Source organism: Antrostomus carolinensis, unplaced genomic scaffold (genome assembly GCF_000700745.2).
Source record: "Antrostomus carolinensis isolate BGI_N321 unplaced genomic scaffold, ASM70074v2 scaffold4089, whole genome shotgun sequence".
Classification (NCBI taxonomy): Eukaryota; Metazoa; Chordata; class Aves; order Caprimulgiformes; family Caprimulgidae; genus Antrostomus; species Antrostomus carolinensis.
In genome coordinates this window covers 46,880-64,411 of record NW_010336293.1, presented here as the reverse complement: position 1 = coordinate 64,411, position 17,532 = coordinate 46,880, and the positions used below count along the sequence as shown (strand labels likewise).

Sequence of the window (17,532 nt, the reverse complement as noted above, 5' to 3'; positions counted from 1 at the left end):
ACTTCATAAAATAGGTTCTTTGGAGAAAGTGAGAAATTGATTCTTTTCTCCTTGTTTTTACATTTATGTATTTTGGAAAATTTTAAGAACTCAGATGTTGCTTTTAGAAACATTATAATGCCATGATCTTAAAGTTTTATTTTGGAAAGAAAAAAAAGTTTTATCAAACTGAAAACATCAATCCTTTTTGTGGCAAAGGTTTCTGCTTTTAGCTTTTTGAAAGCATGAGAGGTGAGATGTCAGATGTGTCACAGATGGAGGAACAGGTATTGCCTGTAATGATGTTATAATTTATGAGGAAAATAAATGCATTTCTTTAAAACTCTCATTTTAGAGTGTGCATTTATAAAAGGAGCATTAAAACTTCTTGTATTTTTTGTGAATAAAATTTATTCCTCAAGGAGATGGATTTCTGTTAATAGGACAATTTATCCTTTTTCTCTGAACCAGTGTAGCATACTTTCCAACTTTTTTTCTGATATCTCTGGTTCTTTTGCTACTGACAGTCCACAAAGGATTGTCTGGTCCATAGGTACACCAACCATGAATGTTCACTGTGGAAATCTATCATAAACTTCATGATTAAATTAACTGTGGAGAATTAATGGAATTTTAGTTGCCTTTTTTCCACCTTCCCTTCCAGACCACAAGCACTAGGACATTATGTAGTACTTGTAATCCAGACTATATGATATAGTAGGACCTTACAGATAGAGACCACTTCTGATCAGCAACTTTGATTCCCTTTCAATATTATCTTTTTTTTTATTGAATTCAGAATTGGTTTCATTACTCTACTGAATTTCTACTGCGCTGAGTGAGCTAGGATGGTTAAATGTGTCTCTTTTTGCAGTAATAAAGTGGGGACAGGTAAAAATGCTAGTATCACCCCACAGTATTCTGCCCTTTTTGAAGTTCAAGCACAAGAGAGGTCTGCCTGTCTTATCATCATAGAATTATAGAATGGTACAGGCTGGAAGGGGCTTTAAAGATCATCTAGTTCCACCCCCCCTGCCATGCGCAGAGACACCTTCCACTAGACCAGGTTGCTCAAAACCTCCTCCAACCTGACCTTAAACACTTCCAGGGAGGGGGCATCCACAGCTTCTCTGGGCAACCTGTTCCAGTGTCTGACCACCATCACAGTCAACAATTTCCTCCTAATATCTAATCTAAATTTATCCTTGTCCAGTATAAAGTCATTACCCCTCATCCTATCACTACCTGCCCTTGTAAAAAGTCCCTCCCCAGCCTTCCCATAGCCCCTCTTCAGGAACTGGAAGGCCTCTAGAAGGTCTCTCAATAGTCTTCTCTTCTACAGGCTGAACAGCCCCAACTCTTTCAGCCTGTCCTCATAGGAGAAGTGCTCCAGGCCTCTGATCATCCTTGTGGCCCTCTTCTGGACTCATTCCAGTAGGTCCATGTCCTTCTTCTGCTGGGGACCCAAGAACTGGATGCAGTACTGCAGGTGGGGTCTCAGGAGAGCAGAGTAGATGGGCAGAATCACCTGCCTCGACCTGCTGGCCATGCTTCTGTTGATGCAGCCCAGAATACAGTTGGGCTTCTGGGCTGTGAGTGTGCATTGCTGGCTCATGTTGAGCTTCTCATCCACCAATACTCCTGAGTCTTTCTCCTCAGGGCTGCTCCCAATCCCTTTTCTGCCCAGCCTCTATATGTGCTTGGGAATGCCCCACACAGGTGCAGGATCTTGCACTTGGCCTTGTTGAACTTCATGAGGTTTGCACAGGCCCACCTCTCAAGCCTGTCAAGGTCCCTCTGGATGGCATCATGTCCCTCCAGCGTGTCAGCCACACCACACAGATTAGAGTCGTCGGCAAACTTGCTGAGGGTGCACTCAATCCCACTGTCCATGTCTCCAACAAAGATGTTAAACAGCTCTCCTCTTTTTACTTCCTCTGAAATGTCCCAGACAGATAATAAATAAAACTGGATTCTGTAAGTGAACTTACTTCTCATGTTCATGTGTTGTTGTGTACACTGAATATCTGATGCTGTAAGTTTAACCCTACATTTTATAGATTAAGTTTTTTAGTTTAGGCAGATGCAGTGTTTCAGTAGTAGTAAAAGTATATTCTAGTAGAGAGATGTCAGATCTCACTACTTAAACGTTGCTTCCCATCACCAAGGTTAATATTTATAGCTGACTGAGAGATAGTAATGGGTCAGGGTGAGACAAAATGCAAATCAGGCTGTTGATGTAGGTGATTCTTTTCACAGAAAGAAAATTAAGAAAATGTCTTACCAAAAAAGTGTGGCAATAACATGGCTTCCTATGTTCTTAGGCACCATAGCTATTGTTTTACATCAGGACATCATGATCCCACCTAATTAATACTCAGCTGTGGGCATATAACGTGAGCTGAATTCCTTTTTCAGAAAATGTTTACCTCATTGAATAGGCAAACATATTGTTCATTGTTGTTCTCATTTAATCCTAAATGAAAATGTGGTTATTGCTTGGGATTTTGCCACTGATTGTGAAAGCTTTTGGAAAGGTCAACCTTTGCTAGAAATCAAACACAATCAAAATATATAACTGCAGTAATTTTTCATTTCAGGTTGGGACTGTGGTCTGTTAATTTATTTATATAAATTCCTTGACACTTTTTTTTTTTTTTTTAACCCCCTAGATATTGGCAAATGTAATAATTTTTATCTGCGGAAACTTGGCAGGAGCATACCACAAACACCTCATGGAACTTGCACTGCAACAGACGTATCAGGACACATGCAACTGCATCAAATCCCGTATCAAGTTAGAATTTGAGAAGAGGCAACAGGTAAAGTCACACCCATATTTTGCTGTTTTCACACTATCTCTCTATTCATCACTATATAATTCAGTTTGCTAATGCAAAACCACTTATTGAATTACTGATAGTTACTTAATGAAACATGGAAAGTCTTTTGAACAGGGTGGTGCACAGTTTCCATATGCATATAAGGTATTATAATTATTTGTTTTGTAAAATACATGTTTTCTTTAATTTGTTCTATGAAAATATTTTATGATAAAGAAAGTTGAAAATGCTATATAGAATGTTTTTGCGTACTATTTTGCTGTCCTCATGGAATGAGCTATGAGGTAGAGAGGTGCACTTTGGGAACTGTCAGTTCTTCATGCCCAAGACCAATACTGCAAAATCACTGAGAAGATATCACTGTACTGTTTTTGAAAAATGTTTGACACTATGATACTGATGAATCACGTGATATAGTTTTAGGGGTCACGTATGTTAAGAGGAGCTAGGGGAATTGCATAATGAGACTATCTGTCATTTATTGTAGCAGCTGAATAAAAGGCTTCTCTGACTGCTTTATATAGTTCTTTTTCTCTTTGCAAATCCTGTACAGTGCCTATCATCCTGACAGATAGGTGCTTCATTTGAGAGAATTTGAAATACAAATTAGTTCATCAAGTAGTAAAGAAGATAGATGTATTTTGCTTTGAAGGTCACCAGACTCAAACTTCTATGAACTGTTAGGAGTCAGAGAATAGAGCCTTCACTGACACATTTCTGTTGTCAAAAAAGGTGCATGGAGATGTACACCTCCTATGTCTCAGCTGACCTTAACTGTCATGTCTGTTTTACAAATATCTGGCATCATTTTAAATGACGGTTTACAAGATCCATCACCAACACTTTTTTTTGCAGAAAAAGCAAACTTTAACAGGTGATGTGTGTTCAGAAGGCTAGCCTTACTCTGCTGGGCACTTGAGTTGCATACTGGCTGAAGATGCTGCAGAACCTTTAAGGTAGTCTTAAGGAGAACATTTTACATTAAAGGCAGACTTTGACGATTAGGTGCTAAATCTGTGTAAGGTACTATTGCAGGCGAGGTTGTGTAAGAGCAGTCATAGTTTATACGTTTCTACTTCTGCCTCAATGAGCTGTGTGCTGTGAATTAGTAGACATTGTATCTGATAGTACACAATGCACATTTTACTATCTGTTGAGAATATAGGTGAGAGTATCTCCAAATTAGTTCCAGTGAGACAGCTTTTGAGTGCAGAGCAACCAATGCTAAGTATCTGGGAGCATTAGTACTCCAGATTTGACAGTTTCTAATGATGTGGGTCTGACGTGATGGCTTCTAGGCTCATAGTGACTTTGTAGAAGATGGTGAACACTGTTCTCTGTGCTTATACCTCAGCTGCCAGAAGGATGTATGCACACCATAATCAAAGAGCGTAATTCATAGCAAACATCAAGGTCTCCCTTATTCAGGAGAGACCAGAGCTCTTAGCTTCCTGGGCACAGTTGTAAGGACCCAGATTTCTACCACTGGTTGCTTTTTCCTACAGGCATAGGAAATGCATTGGTGTATCTACCAGAATCAGGAGGGTGTGTTTCTGGACACTGTCAGTAGTTGAACTCAAAGGGGTAAGGATGCTGCTTGTAGAAGTCAGTAGTTAGAAAAGACATAGTGCTAGCTGGTGGTTTCCGTAAATGTGTATTATTAGCTAAACACTACTAATTTCTATGGAAAAACATAAGTAACTTTTGTTTCCTGGTACTTCTGAAGATCTTGCAAAAATGGTTGAGAACCTTACAATAGATAGAAGCAAAAATATCTGGAATTCTGTGCCAGATGCTTCCTCTTTGTGGTTTGTTAAGAGTTGTGTTTCTAATATGCTGGAACCCAGCAAACTGGAAAGCAGCAACAACTATCTTTCATTAATAAATTGTAGTGGTGTTATAATGAACGACATTTTATGTAATTTGTTACATATCTCTCTCTAGATATATAAGTATGTGTTGTCATGTTTAAGTTTAAATAGAAATAAATATATCAAATTAGTTAAGATGTCTGCACATCTCTAAGTAGTATATTTTAGGTCTGGATTAATAACAGATGGATCAATATCGCATTGAATGGAAGCAAGTGAAGTGTTCTGTGAATGTTAATGATCTTTTTGACCTCTGATGAACAATTAGGTCATCAGATCTTCTTATGTAGATTTATTTAGCCTTTATCCTCTCAATTCCATAATATGTCCTTGTGTCACAGTTTTTCCAACCAAAAAGACAAGGAGGTGCACATCTTTATTATCACAGTTATAAATGCTAGATATTTAAATGTGAAAAGGTAAATGAGGATTAATTTGATAAGTTGTTGGTTTTGGTTTGGTTTTGTTTTATTTTTATCTTTGGTTTTCTTTTTCCCCAGGGTTAACATACTTCTTTATTTCCAAACTTTAGTTCAGAAATGGATGTTCTTTAGTCTGTTTTTTAATACTGCTTGTTTTGACGAGAAGATACAGAAGATCATCCACATTGTTAGTATTCAGGGAGCAAGTCAGTCAAATTGCTGGCTATTTTTAGAAGATTGGGATACATTGAAACAGGAGGAGCAGGTGCATTTTAAAAAACATAGAGTTTGATCAAAGCCTTTATTAGCCTGTGAAAGGTTGTAGCATGACCCTTGATTCTACATCTCTTTAACAAGAAAAATTTAATTTACTTCAGTGAGAAGTAACACAAGCTACTTTTATACAAGTGCAGAGTGTAGGATGTGCTTCTAAATGCTTAAGAGCTCTAGATCAAATTTGCAAATTTGTCCAGGTCATGGACATAATGTATTTTATAATTGTTTATGAAAGTGGTACGATTTATGTTCCAAACTATTCCATGGATTTCTTCTTATTTTGTTTAAGAGTAGGCTCATAAAAATGTAGCCAGTTGTTTTGCAGTTGGGGTTTTTTTGTGTGTCTTTGAATAGCTCTTTGAATAGCCTTTTTGAGAATATAATTTTGATTGTATCAATTGCTAAGTATATTGAATTGCCACTCAGTAATTATGCCAGAGAACTCAAGAGAAACACCAAATTCATTGTTTTCAACTGAGACCAGTGTACATTAGTATCTGGTGAAATAGGGGTGTGCGTATATATACAGAGGTACAAGTTAGACATATTGTAACCAAACCACTATGTATTTCTGTTAGGGCATGACAAAGGCTGGCTGCTCCCAAAGGGATGGGAAGCCATGGGTGATGACACCTCCCAGCATGGCAGGGACCTCACCAGCTGGATCCTTGTCCCACAGCACAGGGTGAGCTGGGAAAGCCTAGTTGCTGGCAGCCAGAGTTGAGCAAGAGTCCAGAACACCAGCCAAGTTTGTGGTGATGAGGCAGGTCTGAGGGCAAGCCAGGAGGTCAATCCACAGCTCAGGGTCAGGTCCAGCAATTGCTAGGCAGGTTTGACATGAAGCCAGGAAGTCAGTCCATGGGCCAGGACCAACAGGGTCCAGAGCAAGCACCTACAGCACAGCTCAGGCAGAGGCTGAGCTGAAATGGGGCTCCCGGGCCATCGGCAGAGGCTGAGGGCAGAGGCCTAGGTGAGGTTGGTCAAGGCCAGTAAGGCCAGTCGGTGCCCCAAGGGCCTTTACAATTTAATATGATTTATTGCATAGGAGTCATACTTGAGCTTGTATTGGGTTTGCACTGTATAGTTTGTTTGCTTGCAGATGTAGATATGTAGGTGTTTATGAACATTCCAAACCACACCTTTATGAACTGTGGTTTCATAGGGCTGTGTTTGATAATACTGAACACTTTGGATTTTATTTCCATTACTTTGTTGTGAGAGTCACTTTTAAACTCCTGTAGTAAAAGGCAGAATTTTGAATGCCCACCTTGGTGTTTCTCACACAACTTTTCTGTCTTTTCAGTGTATATAAAAGAGAAACGTGAAACTATTCTGACCTCTATTAATTTGCAGCCTTATTTCAAGATCTGTATTTAAAATAGCCTCTCGTAACATTATTTATCTCACTGATACAGCCTGGCTGACAGTTTGTAGAGGTAATGACTCACTAACACTGGGTGCAAGATCTTAATGCTGACAAGCAGTCAGAGTAATTGCTCTTCTCTCTCTCTTCTGCTGCTTTGCATCATGAGACATAAGAATATACACTGAGAAATTCTTACAACATTGTAGGGAGGTGTTTGTAAGGTGTTGGTGTTCCGTGGGTTCTCAAAAATGCTGTCTTTGAAAAGGAGGCAGTATATTGACGGTTTTAGAAACAACGCACAGGTAGCAGATGAAAATGAATGAGATTTCAAATCATTGAGTGGGATTTTAATTTTTTTCACCAAAACATGGTAAAGCAATACCATTCATTACAGGAACTGAAATATTTCAGAAATGTTTTTAAATTAATCTGAAACAGAGAAGCCTCATACATTTGTGAGACTTGAGACTGTGTAGTAAAGAACAGAAACATTTGAAGTATGTTATTTGGTATAAAATGTGGATTCCTGTAAGTTCTTTTAATGCACTTTAAGATGTAAGCTACTAATATTTTTATGAACATAGATTAGTTTTTCTAAGGGCTTCCTCAGTTTCCTCTTTTTTTTTTTTTTTTTTTTTTTTTTTTTTTTTTTTTTTTTTTTTTTTTTCCACATAGCTTCAAGACTAGTAAGCAGGCAAAACAAAAACTAGTTTTGGTCTTTTAAATTTTATGATCCAGGCATGTTTGTACACATACACATGGATGTGGTGCCAGTCCTTTCTATTAATCTACATGTCATTACCAGAAGTAAAGCCTGTTCTGAGGAAGAACTTAAGTGTCCAGTTCTGCATGGTAGACCATGTGGAAGAAGGGTATAGTATACAAACAGAAACTGAAGAGAGTCCACCAAAGGGCTACATGGATAATTAGAGACTGGAGCTTATGACAGATGATGACACTCAGGGAATTTGAGATGTTTAGCCTGCAGAGGAAAAAGCTTGGGGGAGGACATTTAGCAGCTGCCTTCTGCCTGAAGGAGCTTACAGAGAAGATATGGTGAGATTTTTCTCAAAGGCACATAGTGAAAGGATCAGAGGCAATAGGCACGAGTTGCAACAGGGCAAATTCTGGCTGGAAGGAGGTACACAATTCTCCCTCAAGAGACGGGTTAGCCACTGGGAAAGGCTGCACAGAGAGGTGGTGGAATCTGTGTGCAGTGACGTTTTCAAGACTCAACTGGACAAGTTGTTGTGCTTCAGCTCTTGTGGGCAGAAGGGAACACACTATAAATACAAAGCTCAGAATCTATTGTTAGTGTAATTAAAATCTTAACAGTAATGAAAATACAACAAACCATTAGTAGTAGTATTTCAGTTACAATAATAACAGTCACAGTCCACATTATCTAATTAACACAGAAAAGCATAAATACAGCTAAAACTGTTATGCAGAAAATCTTCTAGTGTCTCCCCTTTTACACTGGTATTATCCTCAGTCTTCTGTAACCGCATGGCCCCACAAAATATGCCATTGCCATGTGCTTTGTACTGAGTTTGCAAGGCCGCAGGGTTGAGGCTGTCTGAATTTTTGTGACCTCCATGGATCTTTGGTTTCACTTGATTTAGCTGTAACACCAATTTTTCTAATGACAGGGTCACTACAGCTAATTAATTTAACTTTTTCTTATAACATGGTACAGCCATAGTTGTTATATAGATAATCATAATGAACAACTATTCTGTGAATGAAATATTTACAACTCTAACATAATGTGGAAAAATACAGACCTGGCAACATTGCAGAAGCCTTAAGAAGTGGAGTCACAGAATGTAGTGCAGAAGATACAGGCATGCAATGATTAGAGTAGGGCACAGGCTTGGCACTGGAGACCCCAGGTCTATAGGTAGTTCACCACTGGTCAGTTAAAGAAATTCATACCTGGACCTGGACAAAAGTGTTTTTTAGGAGGAACAAAGAACAAGTTCTGTGACATATAAAACACTATATATATTAAATTTAGATATAGCATGGACTTGCATACCAACAAAGAAAGAGCAAGGTATAAATGTGTGTTATCATATATATATATTATACATATGTTACCCCAAGGAGATCCTAGATTGAAGAAGTAACCATCAGCACCATCAGCATCATACTCCCCCTCACAAAGGACTCAAAATGCTAGTGACTTGCTGAAAGTCTTCTCTCACCACCACTGCTAGGCTGAAGCCATCAACCTTAGGATCCACAGGAACAGTTAAAGCATGAGCCTTTTACCAGAAAAAGGGTTAGAAACTAGGAAGTGTATGTATAACAATTTAAACTGTATTAATACTATTTGGCTTTGCTTTTTTAATATAGAAGTATTTCTTTATTTTGTTTTCTTTTCTTTCTTTTTCTCTAATAAGTAGAGCAGGAGTAATAATGGTTCTCGGATTAGAGTATTAAGATTTCAGTTATACTAACTATATATATATATATATATATATATATAAGTTAGGCTTCATATGTCCCTCTGGGTCCTAAGGTGAACAATACCGATGTTACTTGCAGAAAGCAAGGGTGTCACAGCAAGTTGTCAATGTCCCAAGTTCTTCATCATGGGGAGGTAAATACTGGTGGTTTGAACCCCTTTCCTCCACAATTTTATTCCACTTAGGGCTATATTAATGTTTTCCTGTCACAGCCTGCCTCTTTCTCCCTGCTTCCCAGGCAAAGTCTGGGAGCCGCACGCTGCCCTGCCCCAGCCCCATTACCCTGGAGGGGCTGTTTGTCCCTCAGTGACTATGTAGGGCTGCCAGCCCCTGCCCTGGGTGCTCCCAGAGCAAACCAACGCAAGGAGGCCACAGGCACGTGGACACCGGGCAGTTGCTGCCACAACTACAGATCAGGCCAAGGCAAGCTCAGAGGAGTCTGGAGATCCTGTTCTGAACACAGAGCTTGTGGTGTTATGGTAAAAATAATATTTTCTGGGCTACAGAGGCCCTAAGTGACTTCATCTAGTTTTGAAATTAGCCCTGTTTGGAACAAGATATTGGACTATAGATCTTCAGAGTTCCCTTCCAACCTGAATCTTTCAGTGAGTCTGTAGTTTTCTTTAATGTCTTTCCTGTAGCAGAGTGCTGTGAAACAAAGGAATTCTGTGATTTCAGATAGAGAGAAACGAAAAGGTAAATGTCCCCTTGAATCATATCCTATAATGAAAATTAATGGTTTTTGTATTAACAAAAAGTACTGCCAGGTACTAGTGAAATTCTTCCAAGTTTCTAATACTGACTCTTTGCTTAGAGAAATGTAACACTGGAAATAATGTAGCCATTTTTACTCCAACTTATTGATGAGAATAATAGTAACTTTGCAAAAGGAATGTATGTTTGTTATCAAAAGCTAAGTGATTTGAAAATTGCTTATTGCCACTTCATTACATTCTGGTTGCCCAGTCACTGAAGAAGTTGAAATGGATTGCATAAGCATGATAATATTACAATAAGAAGAATATTTTCTGCTTTCTATTTAAGAATTTGCAATTGATTTCCCCCCAAAGTTCAATGTTTCAATAAAAAATCTAAAACTTTGATTTAAAGAAACAGCTAAAGAGGTTCCTAGTTTCTACCTAGAAGCTTAGAAGTACTTCTACTGATTCCACATTTTAGAATTGCTTCTTTATTATTTTCATCCTGAGTCATTTCACAGAAACAGCATCTTTAAATAGCAAATTGGTACATATTCATAGATTTTAAAGTAATAGTATTGTACAAAAATCTTCTGAATACAGATACATTTAGTATAGACTGTTGACAAAAAGTAGGTCACTTGTTAAAGGTCCAAAATGTGAATTTAAGAACCTGCTCTGGGCACTAATGTTTGATAGTCCAGCTGTCTTGGTTTATGTTTTTAGCTGTGTCGTGTTTAGAAAGCACATTTCACTGATAGATTTCATATGGCTAATAACATAATGATTTTTCATCATACATCAGTCATTTACTGGTGAAAATAGACCATACAATATTCATGGTACCTTTCTGCTTTTTCAGTCTCAGTTATCCTTCTCATCATACAGTAGCCATTTAGTACTGTTATTTCTATTTATAACCCCCTATAATGTTTTTAATGAACATTAGAGCCGATTATGATGTAATGCGATGTGTGAAAGAGGTAAAATATGTGTGAAATTCAGCATTAACATTCTACAACAAAGTAGGAAACCTGATTTAGCAGAACAGGAACTAAGAAGAATAGTTTAAAGTAGAATACTTTCAACTGCATGCTTCTCTACTCTTTGTCTCTCTAATGTAGAAGAGTGTTTTTAAATTTCATTCAAAAATCACATACATCTTTATTAAGTTTGTCAGAAAAATGGATAAGTACATAGCAGCCTGCAGGTCAATAACTTTAAAGTTATAATTATTTTTTTTATATTGGTCTATTGATGTCGGTGGTTCAAAGATGGTTATTTTCAGCCTTAGAAATTAACACTTCAGAGGTTGGTAAAATAGAAGGATTTTTGTATCCATGCTTGTAGTTTTTGTTTACTCACTAATGTATTTGGCTTTTTGCACTGATGGTTGAGATGTGATATTCTGCTACCTATTCTATTGAGACATCTATGCCTTCATGATTCTTAACAAGAACAGTCTTTGAAACTGTTTTTTTCCCCTGAAGCTGCTGCTGTTCTGAATTGGACAAGTTCTGCTAATGAGATGTATTCAGAATGAAATTGTGGGCTTGTCCCAGTTCACCACCATTTCCCTACCAGACTTTACAAAGCCTAGTGCACTAGGGCTAAACTATGTTTTTCAAATCTTTACAGCAAAGTTTTGTGTTCTCTATATGTATTCTTAAGGATCAGTTTTTCATAAAAGTGGTGGCTACAATAGAACAGTATTCTTTCCACTTTCTGGAACATACATTTAATATCTGAATATCTGAGGGGAAAAAAAAAAGCATTGGTGTATTTAAGTGCATGTAAAGAAATCATAGAGAATTAGGGCTCTCCTGGCAATATTAGTATAACATCTGAAATTTTAACCGTTGTTCATAGTGACTCTGCACTAGCTACTTGATTAACCCAAAGATTTTTCCACTTCTTTAAATAGACTAATTCTCTTAATAGCATAATTGCACGGGCTGTAAAAGTATCTCTGACATTTACTCTGCTTTAATAGTGACTTTAATAGTATTGTTCATCCACTTCAATTGTATTTGGAGGCATCTCAATGTAACCTGTTTCAACCTAGCTTTTATTATTCACCTTAAACACCAAAAAAAAGGATTTTAGTATTTTCTTTTAGGGGAAGGTACTACACAAGTTTAAAATATTCTATATTCTGTAATAACAAGTATTTCATTGCAGTGTTACCAAAGAAGTGTCTGTCATTTATGGCAAAGAAGATGATGATATTGTGAGAGGCACCTAGAAGTCATTAAAGTGAATGGATTTATTTTCAATTGCTTTGGATATACCATAAAAATATATTATTTCCCAGATGTTTGCACTTTTTTCTTCCCACACCTACATTTGATTATAATTCTTGAACCCTCTTTTTTAGTGCTGCAAACACTGCAATAAATTCATTAGGCAGTTTTCAGTTTGTGTGGCTGCAATTAGCTTTTTTTCCTCTTGAACTCCTATTCATGCTGTTTGTTGGATCAATTGATGCTTTCATAGTGCTAAACACACCACTGCATTTTTTGGAAAAAGATCTGAGACAATAGCCTAGCTAATAAATGTAATAGCTACCAGCAAAATTATTTCCTGCTCCCCGTGACTTGTGAGCCTCAAAAAGTGACTGTGGAACATTCTTTACACAGCACATGTTGGCAAAGCAGATACTCCAGGCTTTTATTATCCAAGTCAGTTACTGTGCTTTACTTTTATGTCATGACTAAGACCTGTAGATCAAAAAACAATAGCAAGGGTAGTGATAAGAGGTACAGAAGCTTCATATATGCCTTGCGGACCAGTGCTTTTGTGAGGTAAAAAAGATAGGCGGTTCCTTGCCTGCAAATGGATCATATACTACAGTAGCATCCTGCTTCTTGTTCAAAGTTCTATCCTTATTCTTCCATAATACTTCACTGTTTCAAAAGTTGTTCAGGAATTTCTGCCCTGTAGAGATGGAGTTGTGAAGAGGAGTGGTTGGTTAGCCCTCTTTGCCTCCAGCTCTTCAGTTTTCCCCTTTGGAAAACTCCAGAGGCCCATCCGGTGTGGAATACCACCCTTTTTTCTCTGGATCTGAGAAACGACCTTGAAATTTGTAGAGAAACGCTATTGACAGAAGACCACTTTCCTTAAACTGTTTTCTGATTTTTGCTCTGCTAAATTGTTTTTAGGATCTATGAGAGATCCCTTACATAAAAATAAGGCTTGCCATGTTTTGAAATGTTATAAACTGTACCTTTCATCCCAAGGAATGTATATTTCACTGTTAAGAGGAGAGGTATCATCATTGGAAGTGTAGTTATCTACATAAAGGCACTCATCTTGTCCACTATTTTGAAATGAATGGCTTAGCAAATGCCTTATGAATGTATCTGCTTCACGGGTCAAAAGAGACACTGCGGTTCTTGTATGTAATTTTTTTCCTACCTCAGGACTTCATAGAGAGAAAAGGTCATTTACCATTTTGCAGTGAAGTAGATGAGATTTCAGCTGCTTCTCTGTGTGTTGATCTGCAGTAATTTATTACATTGAACATCCTCAGATAAACCTATGAGTCATGCTGTTTTGTTTTAAGACTGAAATGTGTAGTTTAAGCAGATACTAATTGCCATGTTGTCATAGATTTTCTGATAATTCTGATGAAATATACAGCTGGCAGGCAAATGTTAATTTTTGTCATGCCACCTGTGATTTTGTCAGACAAAAACTAGAATTAATATCTACAATGTAGTTCTTTTTAGAAAGAAAATGTCTTTTGACAGCAAGTCCAAGGTTTTGAAGTGTTAATTATTCCCATAATTAATTGCCTTGTTTTTAAATTACCATTTTATTTCCAGTTAAAAATTATTTAAATCCAACTAGATCCCTTTGTCCTTACTATCCTTGCTGGGTCTTTTTCAGCTCTCTCCATTAAGAAATTTTCTTTACAAATAGGGTTTACAGGATATTGTGCCTACAGAAAATACACATAGATTTTGATAACCCAGAGGCTTCTTACAATCCTTTTTTTTTTTTTTTGACATACAGAACTGCTCAGTCTTGTCATAAATATCCTTATAATATTGTAAACAGCTTGAACATCTTAAAGCATCTGTAATGTGGATTTTCCAGGCATCTGATCATTCTTGTGCCCTTTTACTGAACTCATCAGTGGTTTCTTATGTCATTTTTATCGCAAGCATATCTCAACATGCTGTTGTCAATAATACTCTCAGTGAATATCCTACAAAGGGCTGAAGGTCCATTAAGAAGTCTTTTTACAAGTCTATAGGTCACATTGACATTGTTAGCAGCAGCATCATGCTGAGAGATCCTACTTATTGGGTTAAGTACCAGCCTTCCAAATTGTAAATAGGTGTTTTGATTCTAAACTAATTTCCTTCGAGTATTTTAAATACATTCTGTATTGCTGCTCACAAATAGTTCTGTATTTTCTAGCATTATGTTAATAATCTTGTCATTCTTTATGTCACTTCTAAATATTTTTGTTTTTCAAGTGATTGTCCATATGAACATTCATACTGGCAATATACATGTGTTAAACAACTTAAGTTGGGGACGTTTTAATCCTATGTGCCACTGTATTCTTCCTCCTTGCTCTGTTGTGCACAGGTTATAAAGGGAGAGGTGTGTTCACTATCTTAAGGTCTTTTCAGCACTCTGGCTAAACTGGGACATTTTTCTGGAAGTTCATATCATTGTTAGTGGCCTAGTTAGATACTACTAAATCTTTTCACACTGACAATCTGTTACCTTTCTCTTTTATATTCTCTTTCTTTCCTCTTCCCTTCAAACCCTTACCTCCATTTAGCGTTTCCATGAATCTGAAGGGCTTCAGACTGTAGGAAACACCCCTAGGAAAAAAAAGGTAACTTTAAAAATCATACTATTCCCCAATGCTTCCAACCAAAAGCGTGCACCAAGTGGTAGATGTCAAGAAGCTTCCTCTGTTACCTTCTAGGATCTCAGCTGGTTGTGTGCAAGGCCAGCTTGTTACTAAGAGTTGTTATGAAGAAAACTATAAGAAGTTATAGTACTGTCTCCTCAGTTTTTCACTTAGGATCTGTTTTTTTGCTGAGGCTCTAACCCCTGGTCCCCACCTGAGCTGCACTGCAGTCATGCCTGTGCCATCTTACTTGTTCATCTGGACCCTAACCCACAGACTTGCTTTATAGCTTGACCTCAAACCCACCTGTCACAATATACTTAACTGGAGATCCCTGGACTGTGGCTTACCCTGGTTACCATCTCCAGAGATGATCATAAAATCATTTAGGTTGGAAAAGACCTTTATCATCAAGTCCAACTGTAAACATAAGACTGCAAGTCCACCACTAAACCATAATCCTCATCCTGATTTACTACCATGACTTCAAAGTTCTTTGTTGGTGAGATCTTGAGTCCTGCCTCTTGGTCCCCAGCTTTTGGGCAGTCTTGTGACTCTTGGCCCCTGACTTGCCTTCCTTTGCAGAACAGCCTGGCCTTGCTGTTCAGTGACTATTAGGGAGACTAATGTTTCTTGTATGGTGCTTCACCAGCTCGTGTTCAAATGCATTGTACTTTGACTATTTCTTGGATGTTTTATCTAAACCTCTCTTCTAGACAGAATAAATAAACATCTTCAGGTCAGTCTCCTGTGAAATTAACAGAGATGTTCCTCCATCACTGTTCAGTCCTTTTGACCTTGCTAAATTCCAGCCACAAAAGGTTCCATCCTAACTTTGGTGAGTCTACCCCAACATTGTGAGGTCACAGGTCATTTAAGGAAAACCAAAGACAGGAGATACGAGAACACCTTAATACCTTTCAAACAGTGACTAGCATGGATCTACAGGATAATGTTGTGTTGTTGGACGCACAATTCTTTTTCATCTCCTGGTTGTTCTTTGCTCCAAAGCTAGTCCTCATGGACTATCTGATGTTTACTTTTTTGTTCATCTTCTCACCCCAAGAGTATTGTGCAAGACACATTAAGATAATTTTAATTGTCCAGCACAGACAAGGCAGCTGATTTCAGGACTTTTTTCATTTGTTTCTGCACACTGTTGTGAAATTTGGCATTGAGCTGGATATCTTTATGAAGGAACTGGAGGGAACTCTGCATTGCATGATCTGGAACCTGACAGTTTTGGGGTTTTAAATGATGAGAATGAAGAAGATCCTCATGGCTAGAAGAACAAGAGTCCATAAAGTTTCTGTGAGTGGCAATGTACTTTTTTGGATTGATGTGTTAACTGTTCAGTAATTCTTGAGGAAGTCCCTCTGCATTTGATTCCAACATATATTTGAGAATTAAGATATCCATTCTTTATCTAATCAGGAAAACATCATTTACAGTAATTTTGGGCTTGCACTTGCAAAAACAGTGGACTTCAGATTTTTCTCGTCTGCCTGCAGGTTGTTTTCTTGACTCATTTGGGTTTTTCTACTGGACAAAAATATGATATTTGTGGTGGGATCTGAACTTGCATTTATCAGTGTAAAAGGAAAATAACTTAAGCAATAGCTTCTTGTTTCCCCCTCAACCTTTTAATGAAATAGGCTGTGCTTTTAGTGATGATTCAGCTACAAGTATAGATGAGGTGATGGCTGGCATAACCGTCCCAGTTACACTAGGTTTTTCAGGGTAGTGTCAGACACTGAACTCAACTGAAGTTTTGCCTAGTGTTCCATTCTTGGTGGGTTTTATTTCACAGAGAGTATTTATCTTCAGCAGAGGCAACTCTTCGTATTGGGTATTGAAATGTCTTTGTCTTCTTAAATACAGCGTGGTTCCTCAGAAAGATCTCTTGGGTTTTCCTTTGTAAAGAAAAACCCTTTCCTTCCCTTTGGAGTGGTCATTGGATTCAGCAGTTTGTACTCACAGACAGTGTTAGGAATAGGACAGTCTTTTCCCATAGGTCACCAGGCTTCTTTCAGGCAATCCCTTCATATTTGAGGTGTTGGTTAGAATCATGCATGTGGATGCTTACTGAAACAAGAAAGCAAAACTACTTACTAGTAAGTAGAGATTCTGTGAACTGAATTGCCCTGAAAGATGTTCACAGCCTTTGCGCCTTGCTGATTCTCAGAGCCATGTTTTATGTTTTGTTGTATTTTGGGTTTCTTTTAAATAGAGTCTTTCAGATTGAGAGGAGTGTACTCAGTTTACATGGGGAAGAAAGGGAGGTGATATGAGCATGCTGATACTGTTACTGTTAGAGCTACAAGGTGTATGTCCAACTTCAGATGCTTGGACATATGTGTACCGACAGCATGGTAATGTACAACAGCCCTCAAAGAATATGAACATTGAGACAAGCAGGTTTTTTTTGTTAAAGCATTAAATTTATTTATTCTTCCAGATTATCAAATAGCTTTAAGGAAACCTGTGATGTCTCAGACATGCTACTGAAACATAAAATTGTGTTTCTCGGTAAATTGCATTTTAAAATCTGACAGGAAGTTAGATGGTAAACCATTTTATCTGTGCTACTGGGATAATTTTTAAACCAGAATGTTGAATAACACTAAATCATATGTTTGTATAATTCTAAATTACCACATGAACAGTTGTCCTTATTGTTTCATTTAAAAAAAAAATAAAAAAAATCTGAATGCAGTTGTAAAGGAA

At 37.6% G+C, this 17,532-nt stretch overlaps 1 protein-coding gene across 1 annotated transcript in view; it reads left to right on the top strand.

Annotated features, from left to right (window-relative positions):
- The first annotated feature begins 224 nt into the window (after positions 1 to 224).
- The window catches only part of LOC104530245 (adenylate cyclase type 2), a 63,533-nt gene continuing 46,225 nt past the window's right edge, over positions 225 to 17,532 (top strand). The window contains exons 1-2 of the mRNA XM_010174776.1: positions 225 to 266; positions 2,652 to 2,801. Coding sequence (XP_010173078.1) covers positions 225 to 266; positions 2,652 to 2,801 — 192 coding nt within the window. The remainder of the gene's footprint in view (positions 267 to 2,651; positions 2,802 to 17,532) is intronic.